This window comes from Pipra filicauda, unplaced genomic scaffold, assembly GCF_003945595.2.
Source record: "Pipra filicauda isolate LSUMZ 115617 unplaced genomic scaffold, ASM394559v2 scaffold47_size6085603_pilon, whole genome shotgun sequence".
Lineage (NCBI taxonomy): Eukaryota > Metazoa > Chordata > Aves > Passeriformes > Pipridae > Pipra > Pipra filicauda.
In genome coordinates, this window is record NW_024104620.1 from 5282667 (window position 1) to 5301582 (window position 18916).

At 58.3% G+C, this 18916-nt stretch overlaps 3 protein-coding genes across 3 annotated transcripts; 1 reads left to right on the top strand and 2 right to left on the bottom strand.

Annotated features, from left to right (window-relative positions):
- Positions 1 to 355: 355 nt before the first annotated feature.
- CLDN19 (claudin 19) lies at positions 356 to 4227 on the bottom strand. The gene is made up of 4 exons (XM_027712378.2): positions 4005 to 4227; positions 2461 to 2625; positions 2073 to 2160; positions 356 to 1653 (listed from the first exon to the last, which is right to left on the bottom strand). The coding sequence occupies exons 1-4, from the start codon at positions 4225 to 4227 to the stop codon at positions 1497 to 1499; spliced, it is 633 nt and encodes a 210-aa protein (XP_027568179.1). The 3' UTR covers positions 356 to 1496.
- Positions 4228 to 5913: 1686 nt separating this feature from the next.
- P3H1 (prolyl 3-hydroxylase 1) lies at positions 5914 to 13612 on the bottom strand. The gene is made up of 15 exons (XM_027712377.2): positions 13115 to 13612; positions 12587 to 12739; positions 12247 to 12436; positions 11663 to 11794; positions 9699 to 9838; positions 8942 to 9031; positions 8778 to 8830; positions 8320 to 8441; positions 8038 to 8165; positions 7873 to 7968; positions 7612 to 7762; positions 7018 to 7135; positions 6740 to 6815; positions 6454 to 6594; positions 5914 to 6374 (listed from the first exon to the last, which is right to left on the bottom strand). The coding sequence occupies exons 1-15, from the start codon at positions 13610 to 13612 to the stop codon at positions 6261 to 6263; spliced, it is 2202 nt and encodes a 733-aa protein (XP_027568178.2). The 3' UTR covers positions 5914 to 6260.
- Positions 13613 to 13822: 210 nt separating this feature from the next.
- Positions 13823 to 17523, top strand: CUNH1orf50 (chromosome unknown C1orf50 homolog). The gene is made up of 4 exons (XM_027712381.2): positions 13823 to 13995; positions 14880 to 14966; positions 15897 to 16028; positions 16677 to 17523. The coding sequence occupies exons 1-4, from the start codon at positions 13855 to 13857 to the stop codon at positions 16866 to 16868; spliced, it is 552 nt and encodes a 183-aa protein (XP_027568182.1). The 5' UTR covers positions 13823 to 13854; the 3' UTR covers positions 16869 to 17523.
- Positions 17524 to 18916: the final 1393 nt, after the last annotated feature.

Consider the following 18916-nt stretch of genomic DNA (forward strand, 5'->3'; position numbering starts at 1 on the left):
CACTGCTTTCTCCCTGAGGGGGTGCAGGACACAGTTTTAATTTTTGCAGTTTAAAGAGAAAGAGGCAGGTAGTGCAGGGGGAAGGGAAAGAAAAATAGCATTGCTTCTCCTCCAGCACAGCCTGGGATCCAGAGCAGGTCAACAGAGGGAAAGGAAATAAAATAGAAGGAAAGAAAACATAATGGAGAAAAATAGAGTGAAATAAAATACAGCAAAATAAAACAGAGGAAGAGAAAATAAAATAGAGTCAAATAAAAGAATATAGTGTAAAATAAAATAAAATAGAGCAAAATAAAAGAAGATTGAGGAAAATAAAACGAAATAGAGCAAAAGAAAATTTTTTAAAAAATCAGCCATTTCGTCTAATTGGGGTTAAAAAATAAAATAATAAAAAATAGATAACCAAGGTGTTTGGATTATTTCCAGTGTCTTTCCCTGTGGGTTGGCTGGTGCCACAAATGCAGTAGGGCTGGAGGGATGGGGTATGGGGGGTTTGGGGGGATTTACAGACAAATTGGAGCTTTGGCAGTTGCAGAGCAATTAGCAGCAGTGGTGTGGAGGTCTGAGGAGGCAGAGGCAATTAGCAGGTGGGGTTTGGAGCCTTCACCGCCTGCTCCAGGGGGTCCTGTTCAGGAAGGGGGATTTGGACCCAGCAGGGAGGCACCAAAATTTGGGGCTCTGTCCATCTGCCACTTGAAATAGTTGAGTTGGGCACCAGAAATAAAAACAAACCCTCCTCTGTGCTCAGAGCCCCCTTATTTTTGCTGCTTTAATTTGCCCAAACCCATTTATTCTTCTGTTGAACAAGGCACAGCCTGGTCCTAGGAAGGAACGAGCCCAGGGCAGTTTTTCTTGTCTGGCAGAGCTCAGCTGGAGCAACTGACCTCCAGGCAGGAATTAGTAATAATTAATAATAATTTTTAAAACCCTTGGGTTTAGGTAGCAATGAGGCGGAGGAATGCTGTGCACTGGAAGCATCCCTCTGCCAGGAGCAGGGCATGGGAATGCTCGAGCCCTGAGTCGGGCTGGGGCTGGTAGGTGTGAAAACCTCATCTCAGGAAAACCAAGCACTGGCTTCGCTCCCCACTCGCTCCCGAAAACAGGCTGTGGGAGAGGGGTGGTCATGGCACAAAGTGCTTCCGTGCAGCACATCCCCATGGGATCGGCTTTGTGCCCCTGTGGCACTGGCATCAACCTCCCCCCATTGCCCCTGCAGCATCCCCGTGAGGGATGGACACGGCCCAGCAACCCCAGGGGACTGGGGGTGCCACCCTGCCCACCCGAGGGGACCGTGGCACTGATGGATGTGGGAGCTGTGACCCTCAAAACCCCTATTTTAGAGGCTGGCACCGCAAATGGTGCTGAAACCTGGAAGATGAGGAGGAGAAAGGTCTCGTGGAGCATTCAGGGGACCGGGTGGGGTGGGAGCACCGGGGTCTTGCCCGTTTTTTGGGAGGGGAGGGAGGCACCAGGCGGTGGGAGGGCAGGGTGAGGGCTCAGACGTACTCCCGGGACGTGGAGGGCTGCGACTGCCGGTGGTACTGCTGTGCTCGGCGCTCCTTGGCAGGGCAGGAGCAGCACAGGAGGGACCCCCCCAGCATGGAGAGGCCGGCGGCCCCCCAGCCGACGAAGAGAGCAGAGCCAAACTCGTACCTGTGGAGAAAGGGGTGGGGGAGCATCAGGGAGGGGGCAGAGAGGCAGAGGTGCAAACTGAGATGGGCAGTAGGAAGCTCGAAGCCCTGAGGGAGGCGACGGGCAATGCCGAGGCAGAGTTTGGTTCTTCCCTCTCTGTCCCCACCTTTCACGTTGGCTGGATCCGGCTCCTACATTTCCCTGTCCTTTAACCCTCCCTTGGGCTGAAACTCCCCATGTGCACCATTAGCCTGTCCCAGCTGGTAACAACAAAAGCTTTAGCCTCGGGGACACCTTCTGCAGGGTGGCAGTGAGGGGTGGCAGAGGTCCCTCCCATGTGGCACATCAGCCTTGCCAACACCAGCAAGGGAAGGTCCAGTGGGAAGTGCAGGGACAAGATGGGATTCAGATGCAGAGCACCCCCCGAGCCAGGCTCTTACCTGGCGTTGATGGGCACGGCGCTCTCTCTGAAGAACTCGTAGGTCACCTGTGTTGCGTACAAGGACACGGCAGCCAGCGAGCACAGACCTGGGCACAGAACCATGGAATCACAGCATGGTTTGGGTTGGAAGGGACCTTTAAAGGTCACCTAGTTCAGCCCCCACTAGACATCAAATGCTATCAGTGACACGAAGCCTTCACTGAACGCTCCAACAAACAGCGTTCAGAGGCTTTGGAGGATTGAGGATTCCTGCACCAGTTTGAGGATTCCTGCACCAGTTTGAGGATTCCTGCATCAGTTTGAGGATTCCTGCACCAGTTTGAGGATCCCTGCACCAGTTTGAGGATTCCTGCACCAGTGAGGTGCGAAGGCTGGAGCTGCCTTACCAGAGAGGATGAAGAGGACACCTCCAGCGACAGCTATGCGGCTTTTGGTGACAGGATCCTCCTCCCCAACTTTAGTGCATTTCATGCCCACCACGCTCACGATGATGCCGAAGAAGCCCAGGAGGAGAGAAATGACCATGAGAGCCCGGGAGGTCTGGATGTGAACTGCAAGGGAGGGGAGAAAAGCTGCTCCCAGCAGGTGGCTTTGGCCACAGCCGGGCACTGGAAGCAAGGTCACCTCGTCCCACGCTGGGGATGGATGTGTCCTTAACCCTGTCCTCACTGTGTGACTCCCATGTCACCTCTTTCCCCACCTGGTAGGTACAGAGACCTCAGCTCAACTCAGGGCACCACCCCCAACACCATCCCTGACCTTTCCCCCTGCCACACTCATCCTCCTCATGATTGTCTGGGCTGGGAAACACCTTGCCCTGCGCAGCACCACAGTCCCCAAATACCACAGGGGTGATCCACAGCCTGGGGGTGTGGGGTGGGGGGAGGTTGTGATGCCCCCATGGGGCACTGTTGGTCCCCAAATGTGATGGCCACCCTGGAGCTCAAACCCACCAGGGTCAGGGGGCATCCCAGCCCCACAAAGGGACTCGAAACCACAGGGCCAAGAGAGGCTCAGCTGCACTGTGGGGAGCTCAGATTCATGGATGGAGGGGGGAAACCTGGGCCCACATGGATGGGTGAAGTGGGTTCAGACTTTTCTAAGGGGGGTCAGAGGCATATTAGAGGGGCTCACACCTAGGGTGAGGTGAGGAGGGCAAGAAGGGTTTGGATCTCCAGAAGACTCTGGAGGGGCCAGGGGGAGCTCGGACCCATGGAGGGGGAAGGGGGCACCCAGACATTGAGAGGATACAAACCCATATAGGTGGGTTCAAACACTGAGAGGGGCTTGGAGCCATATGGGGGCTGTCAAAACCACGGCAAGACTCAGACCTGCAGGGTGTGTGTGTGGGGGGGCACCAGACAACGAGGGGGCACAGACCCATTGCAGGCGTGGGGTTTCAAACCCATATAGATGGTTTCAAATACACAGAGGGGGCTTAGAGCCACAGAGGGGCTGTCAAAACCACAGCAGGGCTCAGACCTGCAAGGGTGGGGTGGCACCCAGAGGACACAGACCTGTTGCAGGTGTAGGGTTTCAAACCCATATAGGTGGTTTCAAATACACAGAGGGGGCTTAGAGCCACAGAGGGGCTGTCAAAACCACAGCAGGGCTCAGCCCTGCAGGGTGGGGTGGCACCCAGGCACCCAGAGGACACAGACCTGTTGCGGGTGTGGGGTTTCAAACCCGTACAGGTGGGTTCAAACACAGAGAGAGGCTGAGAGCCATACGGGGGCCATGAAACCCACATCAAGGGCTCGACCTGCAAGAGCAGGGGGCAAGGGCAGCTCAAGATCCCAGGGGAGCTCAGAGAGAGAGTGAGCTCGGTTCTTGCACCTCAAGGTGCTCAGGATCCCAGGGGAGCTCGGGGTGGAGGGGGTGGGGGGAAGGGAGGGGGGGCTGTAGCCGGGAAAGGGAGCGCGGTACCCACCGTCGAGGGAGAGCAGCGAGTCGTGCAGGCGGCACTGGACCTGCCCGGTGCTCTGGGCGGCGCAGCTCATCCACAGCCCCTCGTGGAGCCCCACGGCCGTGATGATGGCGTCCCCGGCGTACGAGCTCTGCCGCCACTGCGGCAGCACCGCGGCCGCCAGCGCCGACACCCACCCGGCCAGCGCCGCCAGGTACCCGCACAGCTCCCGCGCCCCGCCGCCCATCGCCGCCGCCCCGCGCTCCCCGCACCGCCCGCGGGATGCAGCGCGGCGTGGGAGGAGGGAAAAGGCACGGGAGGGAGGGACAGTGTGTGGGGGGAAGGATTTGGAGTGAGGGGAGAGGTTTGGCGGCAGGGGGAAGGGTCTTGCGGGGGGTGGGGTGGGGGAGATTTGGGTCCTGGGAGGGATTTTGAGTCCCGAGTGGGAGATTTGGGGCGTGGGGGGGAATTGGGTGCTTGGGGAGGGCAGAGGGGGGCGGAATTAGGGGCATGGAGAGGGAGCGTTGGGTCTGCTCAGAGAAGAGGTTTGGGGTCTGGGGGGAGAGACTGGAGTCTCGAGTGGGAGATTTGGGGGTGATGTGGGGCTTGGAGGGGGGGCAGAATTAGGGACCTGGAGAGGGAGCGTTGGATCTCCAGGGAAGAGCATTGGATTCTGCAGGAGGAGAGATCTGAGTTTCGAGTGGGAGATTTGGGGCCAAAGGGGGGGGATGATGTGGGGCTTGGGGGGGAATTGGGTACTGGGGGCAGGGAGGGGTGGAATTAGGGGCCTGAGAGGGAGCATTGGGTCCCCAGGGAAGAGCATTGGGTTCTGCTGGGGGAGAGATTTAGGATCTGAAGGGGAAGAGATTTGAATCTGAGGAGAGTGATTTGGGGCTGGAGGTGAGGATTTGAGTCCTGGAAGGGAGAATTTAGCCTTGGGGTAAAGATTTGGGGCATGGGGAGTATTTCTGTCCTACAGGAGATATTTGGGTCTTGAGGGAGATGGGGACTCCACAGTGGAGGGATATGGGAAAATGGGGGCCCCCAACGGGAAGAGGGGAAGGGGTGTGGAGGAGGTGACCCCTCCCCCCCCCCAAATCCATGACCCCCTGCACCCCTGCCGTGGGCTGGGAGCCCCCCCCCCAACCACAGAGGCCCCGGGGGTGGCTCCAGGAATTCGACAGGGAGCAGGGAAGGGGTTCATTTAGTGAGGGAATTCGGGCACACCACGCCACCCACCGTGGCACCAACAAAAGACACCATTGTCAGCGGTGTCCCCCTGCAGGAGGGGGACACGGGGTGTAGGGGGGACACGTGCCACCACCCCGGTGACACCAAGCCCGTGGCAGCCCCAGGACCTGGCAATGGTTAACCTCCCCGGCCTCATCAGCAGTCTGCTCACGCGCCCAGGCAGCCGGGTCAGCCGCGGGGATGGTGGGCACCCTCCAGTGGGACCATCTTTTCATCCTGCAGAAACCTACCCCAGACCCCCTCTCGCCCACCCTGATGCTGAACGGGCCCTGCCCTACGCCCTCTCCCAGTGGGATGGGGGTGCTGGGTACTGGTGCAGCGGGGCAGGATTTATTTGCCCACATTCCCGGGATGGTTATGGTAATGGCCAGACACCCGCGGGAACAATTCGATGCCCTGTCCGGGGGTGCCAGAGTGCTCAATGTCCTTCTTGTTCAAGGACGGTTCCCTCCTCCTTGGAATGGTGGGTCTCTGCCCACGCTGCAGGAGTGGGGTCCAGGGGATGCTCAGCCGAGGGCTGCACTGCCCCTGATGCCCCTGGGGCACCTTGTCCCCCCCAAAAACACCTTTGTGGGGTTGCAGGGCTACAACACCCTTCAGTAAATGTTTGCCAGGAGGAAAGGCTGCACCCCAACACTGATGGCAGCCAAAGGGGGGGCAGCAGACTCCAGCCAGCGACAGGTTAGAAAAAAAATAGCTTTATTCACCCATCTTCTGCAGAAGGCACTTAAATAGCCGCAGGCTCAGGAAAGGCACACAACTGCACCTGTGGCACTGGGGCCTCACCCCTAACACAGCACCCCTCCCTTGTCCCCATGTCACCCCTCTGAGCCTCTATCACATCCCAGGTCAGCTCCACGGGGGGATGCTGGATGGTGCAGGGGCAGCGCAGGGCATTCCCCAGTGCCCCATCCCATGCAGGTTAGGGGCAGAGGGGGGTCCCATATGTCACCCTGATGACTGAGCAGCCCGAAGCTGCAATGCTGGTGTCACTGGTCCCGGCAGGGACATCCTGGTCCCCGTGGGACATCACAGCTCATCCTTCCCCACCACAACGGCAGCTGGTGGCTCCTGCTCCGGCTCCAAATCTCCCTCTTCCGTGCCAAAAAGCATCTTCACCAGGTCATCTGCCTGCACACGCTCCTGCAGGCAGACCCACGGGGGGGTAAGCATGGCCAGTGTCCCCCTCAAAAACCCCCTGTGCTGCTGGGAGGGAGCTCACCCGCTCGCTGTGCCGAGGGTCCAGGGTGAACCAGAGGGCGATGGCGCAGCGCTGGCCCTTGGTCACGGCCTTCACCCCGTGGGGGTTCTCTGAGCCGGAGGAGAAGCCCACGGCACGGCCACACTGTGGCTGGACCTCTGCCTGCCAAGGGTGGGAGACCCCCATCACGAGCAAGTCAGTCCCCTTCAACCCCAGTTCATCTTTTGCAGTGGCCCAGGGGGTGTTCCCAGGGGACAGGGCCAGCAGGAAGGAGCTGCACGTGGATCCTCAGAGCTGAGCTACTCACGGTCTGCGTCTTGGCATCCAGCTCAGTGAAGTAGAAAGCTCCTCCTTCAAAGTCTCCATTGAGATAAAGGATGGCACTAAAAAGGGAGCAGGGGACAAGAGGAGGTAACTAACAACCCTGACCACAGCTCCAGCAAGCAGGTGAGCCCAGAGCTCCCCCAACACCCACAGCAAGAGCCTGAGGCAGGAGAGCCCAGGTTTGGTGTCCTCCCACCTGGCTCCTCCCAGCCTAGGTGCCACTAAGCTGTGGTACTTTCAGCTGACAGCCACCACCAGTACCTGTAATCCCGGAATGTGTAGGCTGGGGGTTCCTTCACGCACACCAGAGCCTCTGCATTGAGGATGCAGTTGTCCACGTGCACCTCGTGGCTGTTGTCACTCCGACCTTCTTGCTTCTCTAGGGTGGAACGAGACCTGGGATATCAGGATCCCTCTGTCTGTGCAAGAGCAGAGTCTGTCCCCAAGCATCCCAGGCTTGGAGGTGACAAGAAAGTCGTGTGCAGCCTAAAGCACTTAACTTGCTGGAGTGTGGACCATGCGAGGCCACTCGGGTGGCACAAGCCTCTCCCGGCTTGTCCCGTGGCATTCCCTGGCCTTCCAGGCACAGCCTCTCCCAGCACCCATCCCAAATGCCTCTGAGTGCTGAAATCCTGTATGGCATGAAGCCATCTGCCCCACTGCAGGCAACCAAGAGAGCTGCTGCTCATCTTCCTGAACTGGGCTTTAAGGGACAAGCTTCCCACACCCTCCCAGGTAGAGGAGACAGTTAGGGAGCAGCAAGGAGGTCTCCAAGGAAAGGTCCAAGAGCAGACCAATTCCAGCTGTTGGAGGGGACCTGACAGGACCAGACCCGCTCCTCTGGGCCGTGCTCACCGTCGATGGCTGTGCGGCACACGAGGTGGGAATAGGAGAAGTGGAGCGGAGCCTCCAGGCGGAAATAGGACTCCATCATGCGCCGCACCTTCTCCGTCACGTTGTAGTACAGGTGGGCACTGCGCAGGGGCACCTTGCCCTCCTGGCCCAGCTGCAGGGGGACAGGCAGCACAGGGGCTCAGCCCCAGGTGGCCACGGGGCCTGCCCCCAAACTCCCACCTCTTGTCCCCACAGCCCGTTTCTCCCCAAATCCACCCCAACCTTGAGGGCCTTGAGGACGGTCACGCCGTAGAAGGTCTCGCTGGGGGTGTGAGGAGAGGTCTTCCCCCGATAGCCGTCCCCAGCTGAGGCAGCTGCCTGCAAAACCCGATGGGTGTTACTGGTCTGAGCTGCAACCCCTGCCCACCCCCCCATCCCCACACTCACGTTAGTGAGTCTCTGCAGTTCCCGACACTCCTCGGCAGAGAGGACTCCATCCACCACCACACGCTGGGAGCCGTTCAGGGCCCTGGAGTTCATGGTGACACTGGCTCCTTCGTACCCCAAGGGGCCACCTGGGGCACAAACGGGATTGGGGGACATGGGGACGAGCACCACCAACCCTGGGGGAAGCTGTGGTCCTGCCACCTGCTCCTGCTGCCACCCACGTATGGAGGGACTGGCAGCAGGGGTCACGGAGGTCCCCATCCCACCTCCCCTGCTCTGCACCTTCTCGGATGAACTTGCTCATGTCAGCAGACTCCTTGGCCTTCTCCTCCACCAGCGTCTCGATCTCTTTCATGAGGTTGCCAATCTCCTCCGAGATGCGTGCCGCCGTCTCCCGCTCTGCCCTGGGCACGTGGTAGCCATCAGCCCCACCATCCCACTGTCCCCACCACGTCAGGAATGAGAGGCACCAACAAAAGGGCAGGACAAGTTGTCTCAGGGGCTGGTGACAAAGCCCAAGACCCGAGAGAGTCACTCCAATGCATCCCTCACCCTGTGGTGCTTGGGGTGCCCATCATCCCATGGGCTGATGGGAAGCAAAGTTCTGCCCTCCAGCAGCTTTTTTCATCCCCAATATCAACACCTTCCCTGGCAGCAGCTCTGTGCCATGGCCTTTGGCCCAAACCCCCCAGAGGAAGAGGGGTATGTCCTGTTGGACCCCCACCAGGGACAGCACTCACTTCTGTTTCTCTCGCAGCCTTTTCGGTATCACCTCTTCAGGTGTCCACGTGTCCTGCAGCCAGAAGAACAGCATCAGGAGCTGGACAAGGATCTGGCCAGGATGCAGACCCCCTCATCCACATTCCACCTGGCCACTGTGTCCCCTTGGTCTCACACCACCCACCGGGTCCACGAAAGGGATGCCGAAGACATCATAGCTGAAGAAGAGCAGCTCCTTCTCCATCAGGCTCTGCTGGCGGTACACCCGGATGTCCTGTGGCAAGGGGGCACAGGGAAGGGGTGAGGTACAGCACGAGGGCTCTAAAGGACCCTGAGTACGGGCAGGAAGGTGCAGGTTTACACCATTCCTGTGGTCCTTGCTCCAGACCTATAGCCCTGGTTTCCTGTTCCCTCTGGCAGCTGGGAAGGAAGTGGCTTTCCCCATCCTGCCTGAATTTCCCTGTCCCTGTGTGGATGACTTGGGAGAGGACAGTCCAGCAGAGGCACACACATGTCCCTCCTGCAGGAAGCTCTTTAGGAGCAGATCCCCTTCCCTACTCCAGCTGGTGTGGGGCAGAGACCTCCATTCCTGCCTACCACATCCCAGGCAGGAACTGGTCATCCAGATCCAGCTATTTTGAAGCCAAATCCTCTCCTTCTTAAGCAATTTCACTTCAGTTGTGGAAGAGCGCAGCAGAGGTGTGCTCAGACCCTCCTAAAAGGTCTCTCTGAGGAGTGGGTCCACGTGTGCCAATCATCCAGCTTCACGTGGCCAAAGATATTTTGCCAGTGATGATTTTCAGTCTCTCAGCTATTTTCCAGCTTGTTGAACCCTAAACCCATCCATTACTGTCCACCTTGGGTGGCTGGACCAGAGAAGAGCCCAAAACTTCCGCAAAGGTCCCCAAGGAGGAGAGAAGATGTCTCAGCTGATTGCTCACCTCTCGGGGTTGGATGGGTCTCGCCAGGTTTTCCCCCAGGACAGCGGTGTAATAGGCCAAATTCTGGTTCATCACCTCATCATGTGGGAAGAAGAGCAAATAGGTTTTGGCGCATTCGATGGCTTTTTCGTAATTCCCATCTGCAAAGAGAAAGTGGGGCTGTTTAACAGCATGTCCAAGGGCACTGGAGGCAGAGCAAACACGGATATGGAAGAGAGATGAGAGACAAAATCCTTGTTGTCCTGCAAAGAGTCTCACAAGCAGGGCAGATCCCCTGGAGCAAGGATAACTGCTGCCACAAAGGCAAAATTCAGAATCCAAGGTGCTCTCCTGCCTCCAGAAACCAGGGTCACAGGTTGAGTACTTTTCTTGCTTGGAAAAATTCCTGAGGCCCCATTTCCAGGCAGTCAGACCCAACCATTCCTTGCTAACCTGCAATTTCCAGCCACTGAAGCACCCTGCCCCACTTTTGTGTAGCCTTTCACAGAATCACACAGTCACCAACTGGGGAAGGAAAGGAAGGGACCACACTGGGTCATCTGGTCCAACCTCCCTGCTTAAGCATCCTGGTACAGGATTGCATCCAGATGGTTCTGGAATATCTCCAGCAAGGGAGACCCCACACCCTCTCTGGGCAATCTGTCCCAGCACGTGGTCACCTGCACAGTGAAGTTCTTCCTCATATCCAGGTGAAACTTCCTGTGCATCAGTTCCTGCCCGCTGCCTCTTGTCCTATTGCTCAGCAGCACCGAGCAGAGCCTGGTCCATCCTCTGACACCCACCCTGCAGATACTGACAGACATGGATGAAGTCCCCTCTCAGCTGTCTCTTCTCCAGGATTTCCATCTTCTTGGATGCCATAATTTTTTTCCCCTCCCTTTGAAGAAATTTGCACAGAAACAGTTTAATTTTTCTAAGGAGGCGAGTTAAAAAGTGAAATAAAAATCAGATGTATTTGCCTGGGTTATAACTCTTCTGGCAGGGAAGCACACCACTGTGGTTTGAAGCAAGAGGAAGACAGCAGGCAGGAGGGAAAAATATACTTCTCCAGGCTGTTATTTCACTTGGAAAGCAAAACTGCCCGGGAATAAAGTGATGTGGAGGGTGACTGATCCAAATGTCCTGCAGAACATTTCAGGCAGGAGGAGCATGCCTGTGTGAACCTCACAAAGTACAACAAGGTCTGGTGGAAGCTTCTCCACCACTATGAGTGAAGACAGGGGCATGGGTGGGATTAGAGCAGCCTGTGAAGGACTTGGAGATACTGCTGGATGAAAAATTGGACAGGACCTGGCCACGGTAGCCCAGAAACCCCTCAAGTCCTGGGCTGCATTGTGGGCAGCAGGTGAGGGGGGGATTCTGCCCCTCTGCTCTCCTCTGATGAGACCTCCCCTGCAGTGCTGCCTCCAGCTCTGGGGTCCCCAGCACAAGAAGGGTGTGAGTGGACCCCTCTGAGTGGGTCCAAAGGAGGCCACAAAAATGGTTAGAGGACGAGCATATCTAGGAAGAAAGGCTGAAAAAATTTAGGTTGTTGAACCTGGAGATGGGAAGGCTCCTGGGAGATCTTATGGCCTTCCCATATCTAGAAGGGGCTACAAGAGATACGAGGACAACTTTTACCAAGGCTTTTAGTGACAGGACAAGGAGCAACGGTCTTAAACTGAAGGAGGGCAGGGTTAGGTTGGCCATAAGGAGGAAATTTTTTATGATGAGGCTGGTGAGGCACTGGCACAGGCTGCACAGACAAGCTGTGGCTGCCCCATCCCTGGAAGTGTTCCAAGGCAAGTTGGATGGGGCAGTGAGAGACCTCGGAGTGACCAATGCCAAGATGTCGCTGCATCTTGGGCTGGACTGACGAGACGATCTTTGAAGGTCCCTTCCCAACCCAACCACTCTGTGGATCCATGATTTCAGCCTGTCCAGAGCCGGGTGCCCAGCCCTGACAGCCCACAGAAGCTGCTTACTGTTGTAGTAGGCAAACTGCAGGTAGTTGAAGTGCGAGGGCAGGAAATCCTCCAGAGGCTTCTCCCGGCCAGGCTGTGAGGCCAGCTCTGTGACACAGCCCTGCTTGCAGCTTAGCACCTGCATGGAGTGATCTGGTGGAGAAAAAAAACCCATGTCACTGCTCATGGTCACCCACAGGCTGGTGGGCAGGACCCTGAGGGGTCTCCAACCTTCTGCTTGCACTGGGGCTGTTTGCCAGATTTTTGGTGTTGGTTGTTCACCTCTAAGTGATGGGGGGGGGGGGCTGTGCTGCTCTCTGGGGACAGAGTGGCCATCTCTGGCCTCCCATCCTGGTGACCCTCTGCTGGTCCCTCTCCTGTTTTTCCATATTCCTCTGGAATTTTGAGGATTCTTGAGCATCACCCCAAGTGCTGAGTGCAGGCAAACACCTCCTGCCACTTACTGGCCACTCTTCTCCAAGTAAAACCTAGGATGGTATTTGCCCTCTTCAGGGACCCACCATCCCTCAGGTCTTTGGGAACCAACCGCCCACCGAGAACTGTCCCCAACTCTTGTGACAGGACACAGCAGGCAGAGCTAGCACCTGTGATGGCCTGGAAAAGGTCTGCATTGTACTCCAGGTAGTTGTAGCCCTCGTAGTCGTAGGGTCCCTCGCAGAGCGCGCGGCACTCGGCGTCTGCCACGAAATACTCCTCCAGGGCCTTCTCCAGGTGCAGGATGGCGGCAGCCGGCTGCTCCTCCGAGTAAAACCGGACCCCCAGCCGAAACTCACTCTGCAGAGGGATGAGGAATGATGAGGGGGGCTCAACATGGGGGTTCCATCCCCGTGATGGATCACCCGGGCTACCTCGTCCCCATGGGGAGGGACCTCGCAGCACCACAGTTACCGCACAGGGACTTTGGAAGGGGAGAGGGGGTCTCACCAGGTGGGGTTTGGCCTCCAGGTCGGTGAAGTCCTCCTCGCGGACCCCCACCATAGCCTGGTAGTACTCCAGGTTCTGCCTCATCTCCTGGTGCCCGGGATTGGCCACGAAGAAGGTGTGAGCGGCCGCTGCCGCCTGCGCCGGCCGGTTCATCTGGGTGGGATGAGGGGGGTGAGACAGTGCAGATCCCACGCGGAGAGGAGGGGACCCCCGGCCCCTGAGACATCCCGGAGCATCCCGGAGCATCCCGGGGCATCCCGGCGGCCGGGGTAGGGGGCGGTGACGGGGGCGGCCCCGGCGAGCTCCGACGTGGCACTGAGGGGGGCAGGGCACGGCCATCCCGCCGGGGCACACAGCGAACCCATCTCCGGCGTCCCGGCACCGCGATCGTCCCCGGCCGGTTCTCTCGATCCCATCCCTCCATCCCCCCCGCCCGGCTCCGGCATCCTCCGCGTATCCCGCCCTTCCCGCATCCCGCCGCACCGGGAACTTCTCCCTTCTCTCCCTCCCTCCCTGCCGGTCCCGCACCTTGAAATAGGCGACCTGCAGGTAGTTGTAGGGGCTGCGCCGGCCGAACTCGCGCTCCAGCTCCTCGCTCAGGCGGTACCGGGAGGGCGCGGCGGGCCCGCAGCCCCGCAGGCAGGCTGCGCGGCGGAGAAGCCCCCGGAAGAACCGCAGGTCCCGGAGAACCGGGTCGGGTTGGGGCTCGGTGCCCTCCTCCTCGTCCTCCGGCGGCCCCGCCGTGGCGTTGGCGCAGCGCAGGCGGCACCGCGCCAGGCGGGAGCGCAGGGCGGCCCGCGCCCGCAGCGCCCGCTCCATCTGCAGCACCACGGCCGGCCAGTCCCCCCGCGCGTACGCCTCGGCGCCGGCGGCGAACAGGGCGTCCGGCGGCTGGGCCGGCAGCGGCGGGTCGGCCGGGACGGGGAGCGGGAGCGGCTGCGGTGGCGTGGCGGCTCCCGCCAGCAGCGCCAGCGGCAGCAGCAGCAGCAGCAGCTCCATGACCGGCAACGGCGGCGGCAGCGCCATGTCTGAACCCCGGCCGAGTCGCCGCACCGCAGCGATACAAACCCCGCCCCTCCGCCACGCCCCTCCGCGGCCATCACCTAATCAGTGGCCGTAGCTCATCGCCTAGGCCCCGCCTCCTCTGCCACACCCCGCCCCCTCCGCGCACAGTGCCCAATCAGCGCCTCAGCCGCGGTCCCGCCCCCTCGCCGCGCGCGGTGACGCCACAGCGGGAAGCGGGCGGAAGTGGTCGGGCGCGGTCGGCGATGGCGGAGGGAGGCGCGGTGCCCGGGCATGGCGGCGCCGGCCCTGGGCTGGCCCTGGCCCTGGTGGAGGGCAGCGCCGGCCGCGCCGCCCGCGTCGGGGACCCCGACGACCTGGTGGCCCTGGCGCGGCAGGTGCAGCAGGTGAGGGCCGGGCCCCGGCGCCAGGGGCATGGCTCTGGGCCCCGTGTCCCCGGTGCCTCCCGGCCGTTCTCCGGAGCCTTCTCAGCCGGCGGCGGCCTTGGTGCCTCCCAGCGCTGTTCTCTGGTGACTCCGGCGGCCTCTTGATGCCTCCTACCCTCTCCCACTGTCCCCTCCCCGTGTGTCCCAGTGACCCCCAGTGCCTTCCCGAGTTCCCACGCTGTTGGTGTCTGCAGTACCTCCCATTGCACCTCCCCGCTTCCCACTGTGCCCTGCTGCCCCCCGGTGACTCACAGAGCATCACGCCGAAGTCCCATCCCAGTGTACCCTGTTGTCTCCCAGTACGTCCCAGTAACCAGTTAACCCCACTGTGTCCAGGTGCCTCCAGCCGCTACTCTCCCAGTCCATCCCAGCACCCTTGGTATGTCTCATTCCCACTTCAGTGGCTCCCAGTCCATCTCAGTGCCTCTGGGTCCACCCCAGTTTTTCCTGATATGTCCTACTGCCCCTCCCAGTGTCTCCCAGCACACCCCAGTGCCCCCCTCGAATGTTCTGCTTTCCCTCCGGTGCCTCCTAGTACATCCTACTGCCTTCCAGGGATGTCGAGTTTGTCCTCCAGAGCTTCTCAGCCCGCCTAAATGCTTCCCTGTAAATCCGACTGCCTCTTTGCTGTGCATCCCACTACCTCCCAGTCCAACCCATTGCCTCCCAGTCTGTCCCTACTGCTCCCTCCCACTGCCCCCAACCTGTCCAGGCAGCTCCCAGTGCCTCCCAGCTCCACGGGTGTCACTCCAGTGCCCCGGGGGTGCTGTGACAGCTGACACCTTGAGCGTGGGAGGGCTGCGGCTCCTCCCATCCTGACCAGCACCCGCTCCTCCCTCTCCCAGGCCGATGACTTCGTGCGGGCGAACGCCTGCAGCAAACTGGCCGTGATCGCCGAGCAGATCCGGCACCTGCAGGAGCAGGCGCGGAAGGTGAGCGAGGATGGGTAGGAGGCTCGTTGATGAGCACCTGCCCTCTCTGCCGGGCGTTCGGGGGGAGCTGTGGCCCTGGGTGTGAGTCGGGGCCAGAAGCCCAGCAGAGGAGGTTCAGTGGGAAAATGAGGGTTTGTTGTCAGGTGTCGATGGGGACGGGTTTGAGTGCTTTCACTGAGTCCTGGGCACATCAGGAAGGACTTCAGATAAAGTGGGGGCGCAAGGGCGGGTGGTGCAAAGCAGCTCATGTGTCAGGGAGGACAGAGAGATGACTCTGGATTTAGGAAGGGTGACTCCTGTATGTGCTGTGCTCCCAGGAGGACCCGTAGGGGTGGCAATGTGGCCCTGGTTGGATCTGAGCCCCCTGAGAGAGAAGAGCTTTCCCTGTCGGTGGGCTTGGCTTTCCCGATTGTCCCAGCTCATTTGGTCCTGGCAGCACCCAGCAGGGCTCAGCTGTGCTCATCAATACACCCTTCACCCTCAGGGGTGAAATCTGGAGTCAGAGTGGGAAAGGATCTGCCAGTCAGTGCAACTGGCCTGCAGCCATGGAGGCACTTACGTCATGTAATCATTAACTGGTGGAGCTGGGGAGATGAATTTCCCTTTGTTCCCTGCCCCTTTCCCTGGGGACAGCAGCAGGAAGCCCCCAGCAGCTGTGTGTGTGGGGTCAGGCACAGAGGTGAACCTGGGGAGAGGTGCAGAGATCCTTGATCCTTGGAGGTATCTCCATCTCCGAGGAGAGGTGCTCTGAGGTCCAGCTGACAGGGAAGACGTGGAGAAAACTTAATCTCTTTGGGAAGCATCTCCTTCCTGGGGGCAAATGAAATCAGACATGCAGATTGAGTGTGTCAAGTGATGTGTCTTGGGCTCTGGCAATAGCACGTTGTCATTTTATTTCAAATGTAGAAACATTAAATTTGTGTTTTCCAGGTCTTGGATGAAGCTAACAGAGATGCTGATCTGAACCACGTGGCCTGCAACCTTGTGAAGAAGCCAGGAAACATTTACTACATGTACAGGAGGGAGAGTGGGCAGCGATACTTCTCCATCCTGTCTCCTAAGGTGAGTGGTCACAGCCCCTGAGGGAGCAGGGAGGGGAAAAAAAAGTCATGTTTGTGGTGTTTGGGAACATGTGGACCTTAGAAAAAACCACCAGCTCGATGGGGGCATTTGTTGGCTGCTGCTCAGTTGGCCTTTGCCCTTGGTCTGGGTTAGTCTGCTGGGGCCAGAGCCATCTTATGGAGTTCTCTGGCTCTTGGTGGAGGGTGGCAAGAAGCCCTTTGGTGTATGGACCTGAATTCTGCCTTTTGGTCCCTGCAGTTCTTCCTCTGAGCCTTTTGTGGCTGGCGTGGCTGCCTGACAGGGTGCTGTCTTCAGGTGCTTCAGCCCAGGGACTGAGTTTGCCTGCAGCTTGAGGAGTGGTCTTGGAGGTCTCCTCCTTACAGGCCACCCATTTTCTTACATGCAGGGTGAAGGCTTCAGGGCAAACCTCTGGGCAGGTCAGGGAGGTCCTGTGCCCCCAAACCTCCCTGCATCAGCAGTGCTGGGGCTCGACCTGATCTTGGACTCAGGGTAGCTGAGCCTATTTTTAGGTTAAGAAGTGGGATGGTCATGTAGCTGGGAGTGCATCAGAGGTTGGGGGCTGAGGGACAGCACAGCCCAGCTGCAGGGGAAACTGAGCACTGATGAAGTCTCTCCTTTCCCCGCCAGGAATGGGGAACCACTCCCCACGAATTTCTCGGTGCCTATAAGCTCCAGCACGACATGTCCTGGACTCCATTTGAGGACATTGAGAGACAAGATGCAGAAATAGCCATCCTGGAGAAGCTGCTGAGCCGGCAGGCAGCACTGCCCCCCTGCACAGAGCCCAACTTCCAGGGCCTGACCAAGTCACAGGAGTGACCACACAGGACCCCCTGAGCAGAGTCCCTGTGTGAGGGGACATGGGGCCTGGGCGCTGCCAAAGGCAGGGCAAGGAAAGAGCCCAAGAAACAAAAATGCTGATTGCTCTGTGCTTTAAGGACACTAATTATGTATTCAATCCTACTGGATTTTCTGGTAATTGAGTAATTTATTATGTTGACCTGTGCCCGGCTGTACTGAGAGGCAGGTGGTACCAGCTGGTGTGAGTTCCAGAGGGCTTGGAACGTCCTACCTGCCTGGCTCTGGTGTACCTCACTGTGGCAGGTAATGATTTCAGGGCTGGATTTTGCCCCTTGTTAAAATGCACATGTTTATGGAACTGTGTGGCCCAGGAAGAGGCATCAAAACCCCGTGCAAAGGGTCTGCTGTGATGAGAATCTGCTGGTCTCTGTCCCAACTGGTCTGAACCCCTGAGCTGGGAACACGGGTGACCTGGAGCTCTGTTTTCTGGGAAGAGTGTCCTCAAAAGTGCCATTCAGGCCTCAGGTGCTCTTCAAACAATGGGTGTTTCACAGTCCTTGTGCATTCCCCTTGGATTTGAGTGCATGAGCTGCCAGGTGGAGACAAGGCGCTGGATGCCTCTGTGCCAGAGCGGTGGGGAAAGTAAAATAAACCAGTCTTGATCTCAGATGTACCTTTGAGACAGGCCCTGTGTTCCTCCTGTGTGGCAAGTATCCCTTTGGCTTTATCAGGGAGACTTGGTGGCACGTGGAGCTGATGGGACATCTCCAGCCTCTTGTCCTTGTGCCCACACCTTGGGAGATGCTTGAGGCTGCTGGCAGTGACAATTCCTTATGGGAAGAGCTGTTCCCTGTGGGACCATATAGAAGTGGGGAGGTTTGAGGCAGCTCCCTGGCAGCCCAGCATTTTTCCCCCCCCCCCAGGTTGTTTTTCTCCTAGCTCTGCCCAGTGCAGTAGCTCACCCACATGCCAGCATGGCTGAGCCTTTGGTTGACAGAAACCTGCTCCTCAGAGTCAATTTTTCCCAGTGCCCTTCCTCACTTGAAGCACAAGCCAGATTAACAGCAATTATTCTATTATTATTATTCCAAGGTATAATTAATTCCTCATCAAGTCACAAGTGTCTTAATTTGATGGTTTTTTTTTTCTCTGCTCATTCCATCGCCCTGGGTCTGATTTTACCCTGCGTTATTAAATCTTAACTTGGAAGGGAGAAAGTTAATTACTGCACGAGCTTTCTGTGGTGCTAATTACAGCAACAGCAGATGTGTGTTGATTTAATGCTCCTCTGGGAAGTGGGGCTTCCTGCCCCAGTTTTATCTGTTTCCATCACTAGTATCTGTACCATGACACGTGCAAAGAGGTCGGGGTGGTTGTGGGACCTCTGTAGCCTTAGGTGGGATTTCACCTCCAGCAGACACTCCACGACTTGCTGGTTGTTCTGCAGGTCCTCTGGGCATTGTCAAGTCTTTCTCTTGGATTTGCCTCCCAAAAAGCAAAGCCCCCATGGCTGTGGATCTGTATGAAAACACAAAGGAGGTCTCGAGAGGCAGGCCGTGGGGGCGATGGGCTCATGCTCGGTGCTCTCATGGGGAAGTGGGGATGAGGGTCCTGCAGTAGTGCAGGGGGGGATTGCTGGAAAGGGGGAACCATCCCCCCCAAAACAGCCCACCCAGTGTTGCCATCCCTGCTGGTTCTGTATCTAAATAAATCCAAAGAACTGAGGCACTGTCAGAAATGCTGGAAGGTGGTGTAGAGCTGAGCATGAGGATAAGCATCCTCTGGAACATGGACAAGGGTGGAGCTGGTGGCAGGAGGATGAGCTGGAGCCTCCTGTGGTGGTTACAGCTTTGGATGAGTCCTGGAGAACCGAGGAGATGGTGCCCTGTGAGAGACTCCACAAGTCCCTCTGGGTTCATGATCTCACCTGCTCAGCTCAGCCTGTACCCAGCTGTTGCCTTTGTGCTTGACAGGAGCAGGGATTTCACCCAAAATCAGCTGGGAAGGGTCAGCAGGACACTGGCATCCACTCCCAGTTTTGTCCTGAAAATTCTTGTGGAAAATAT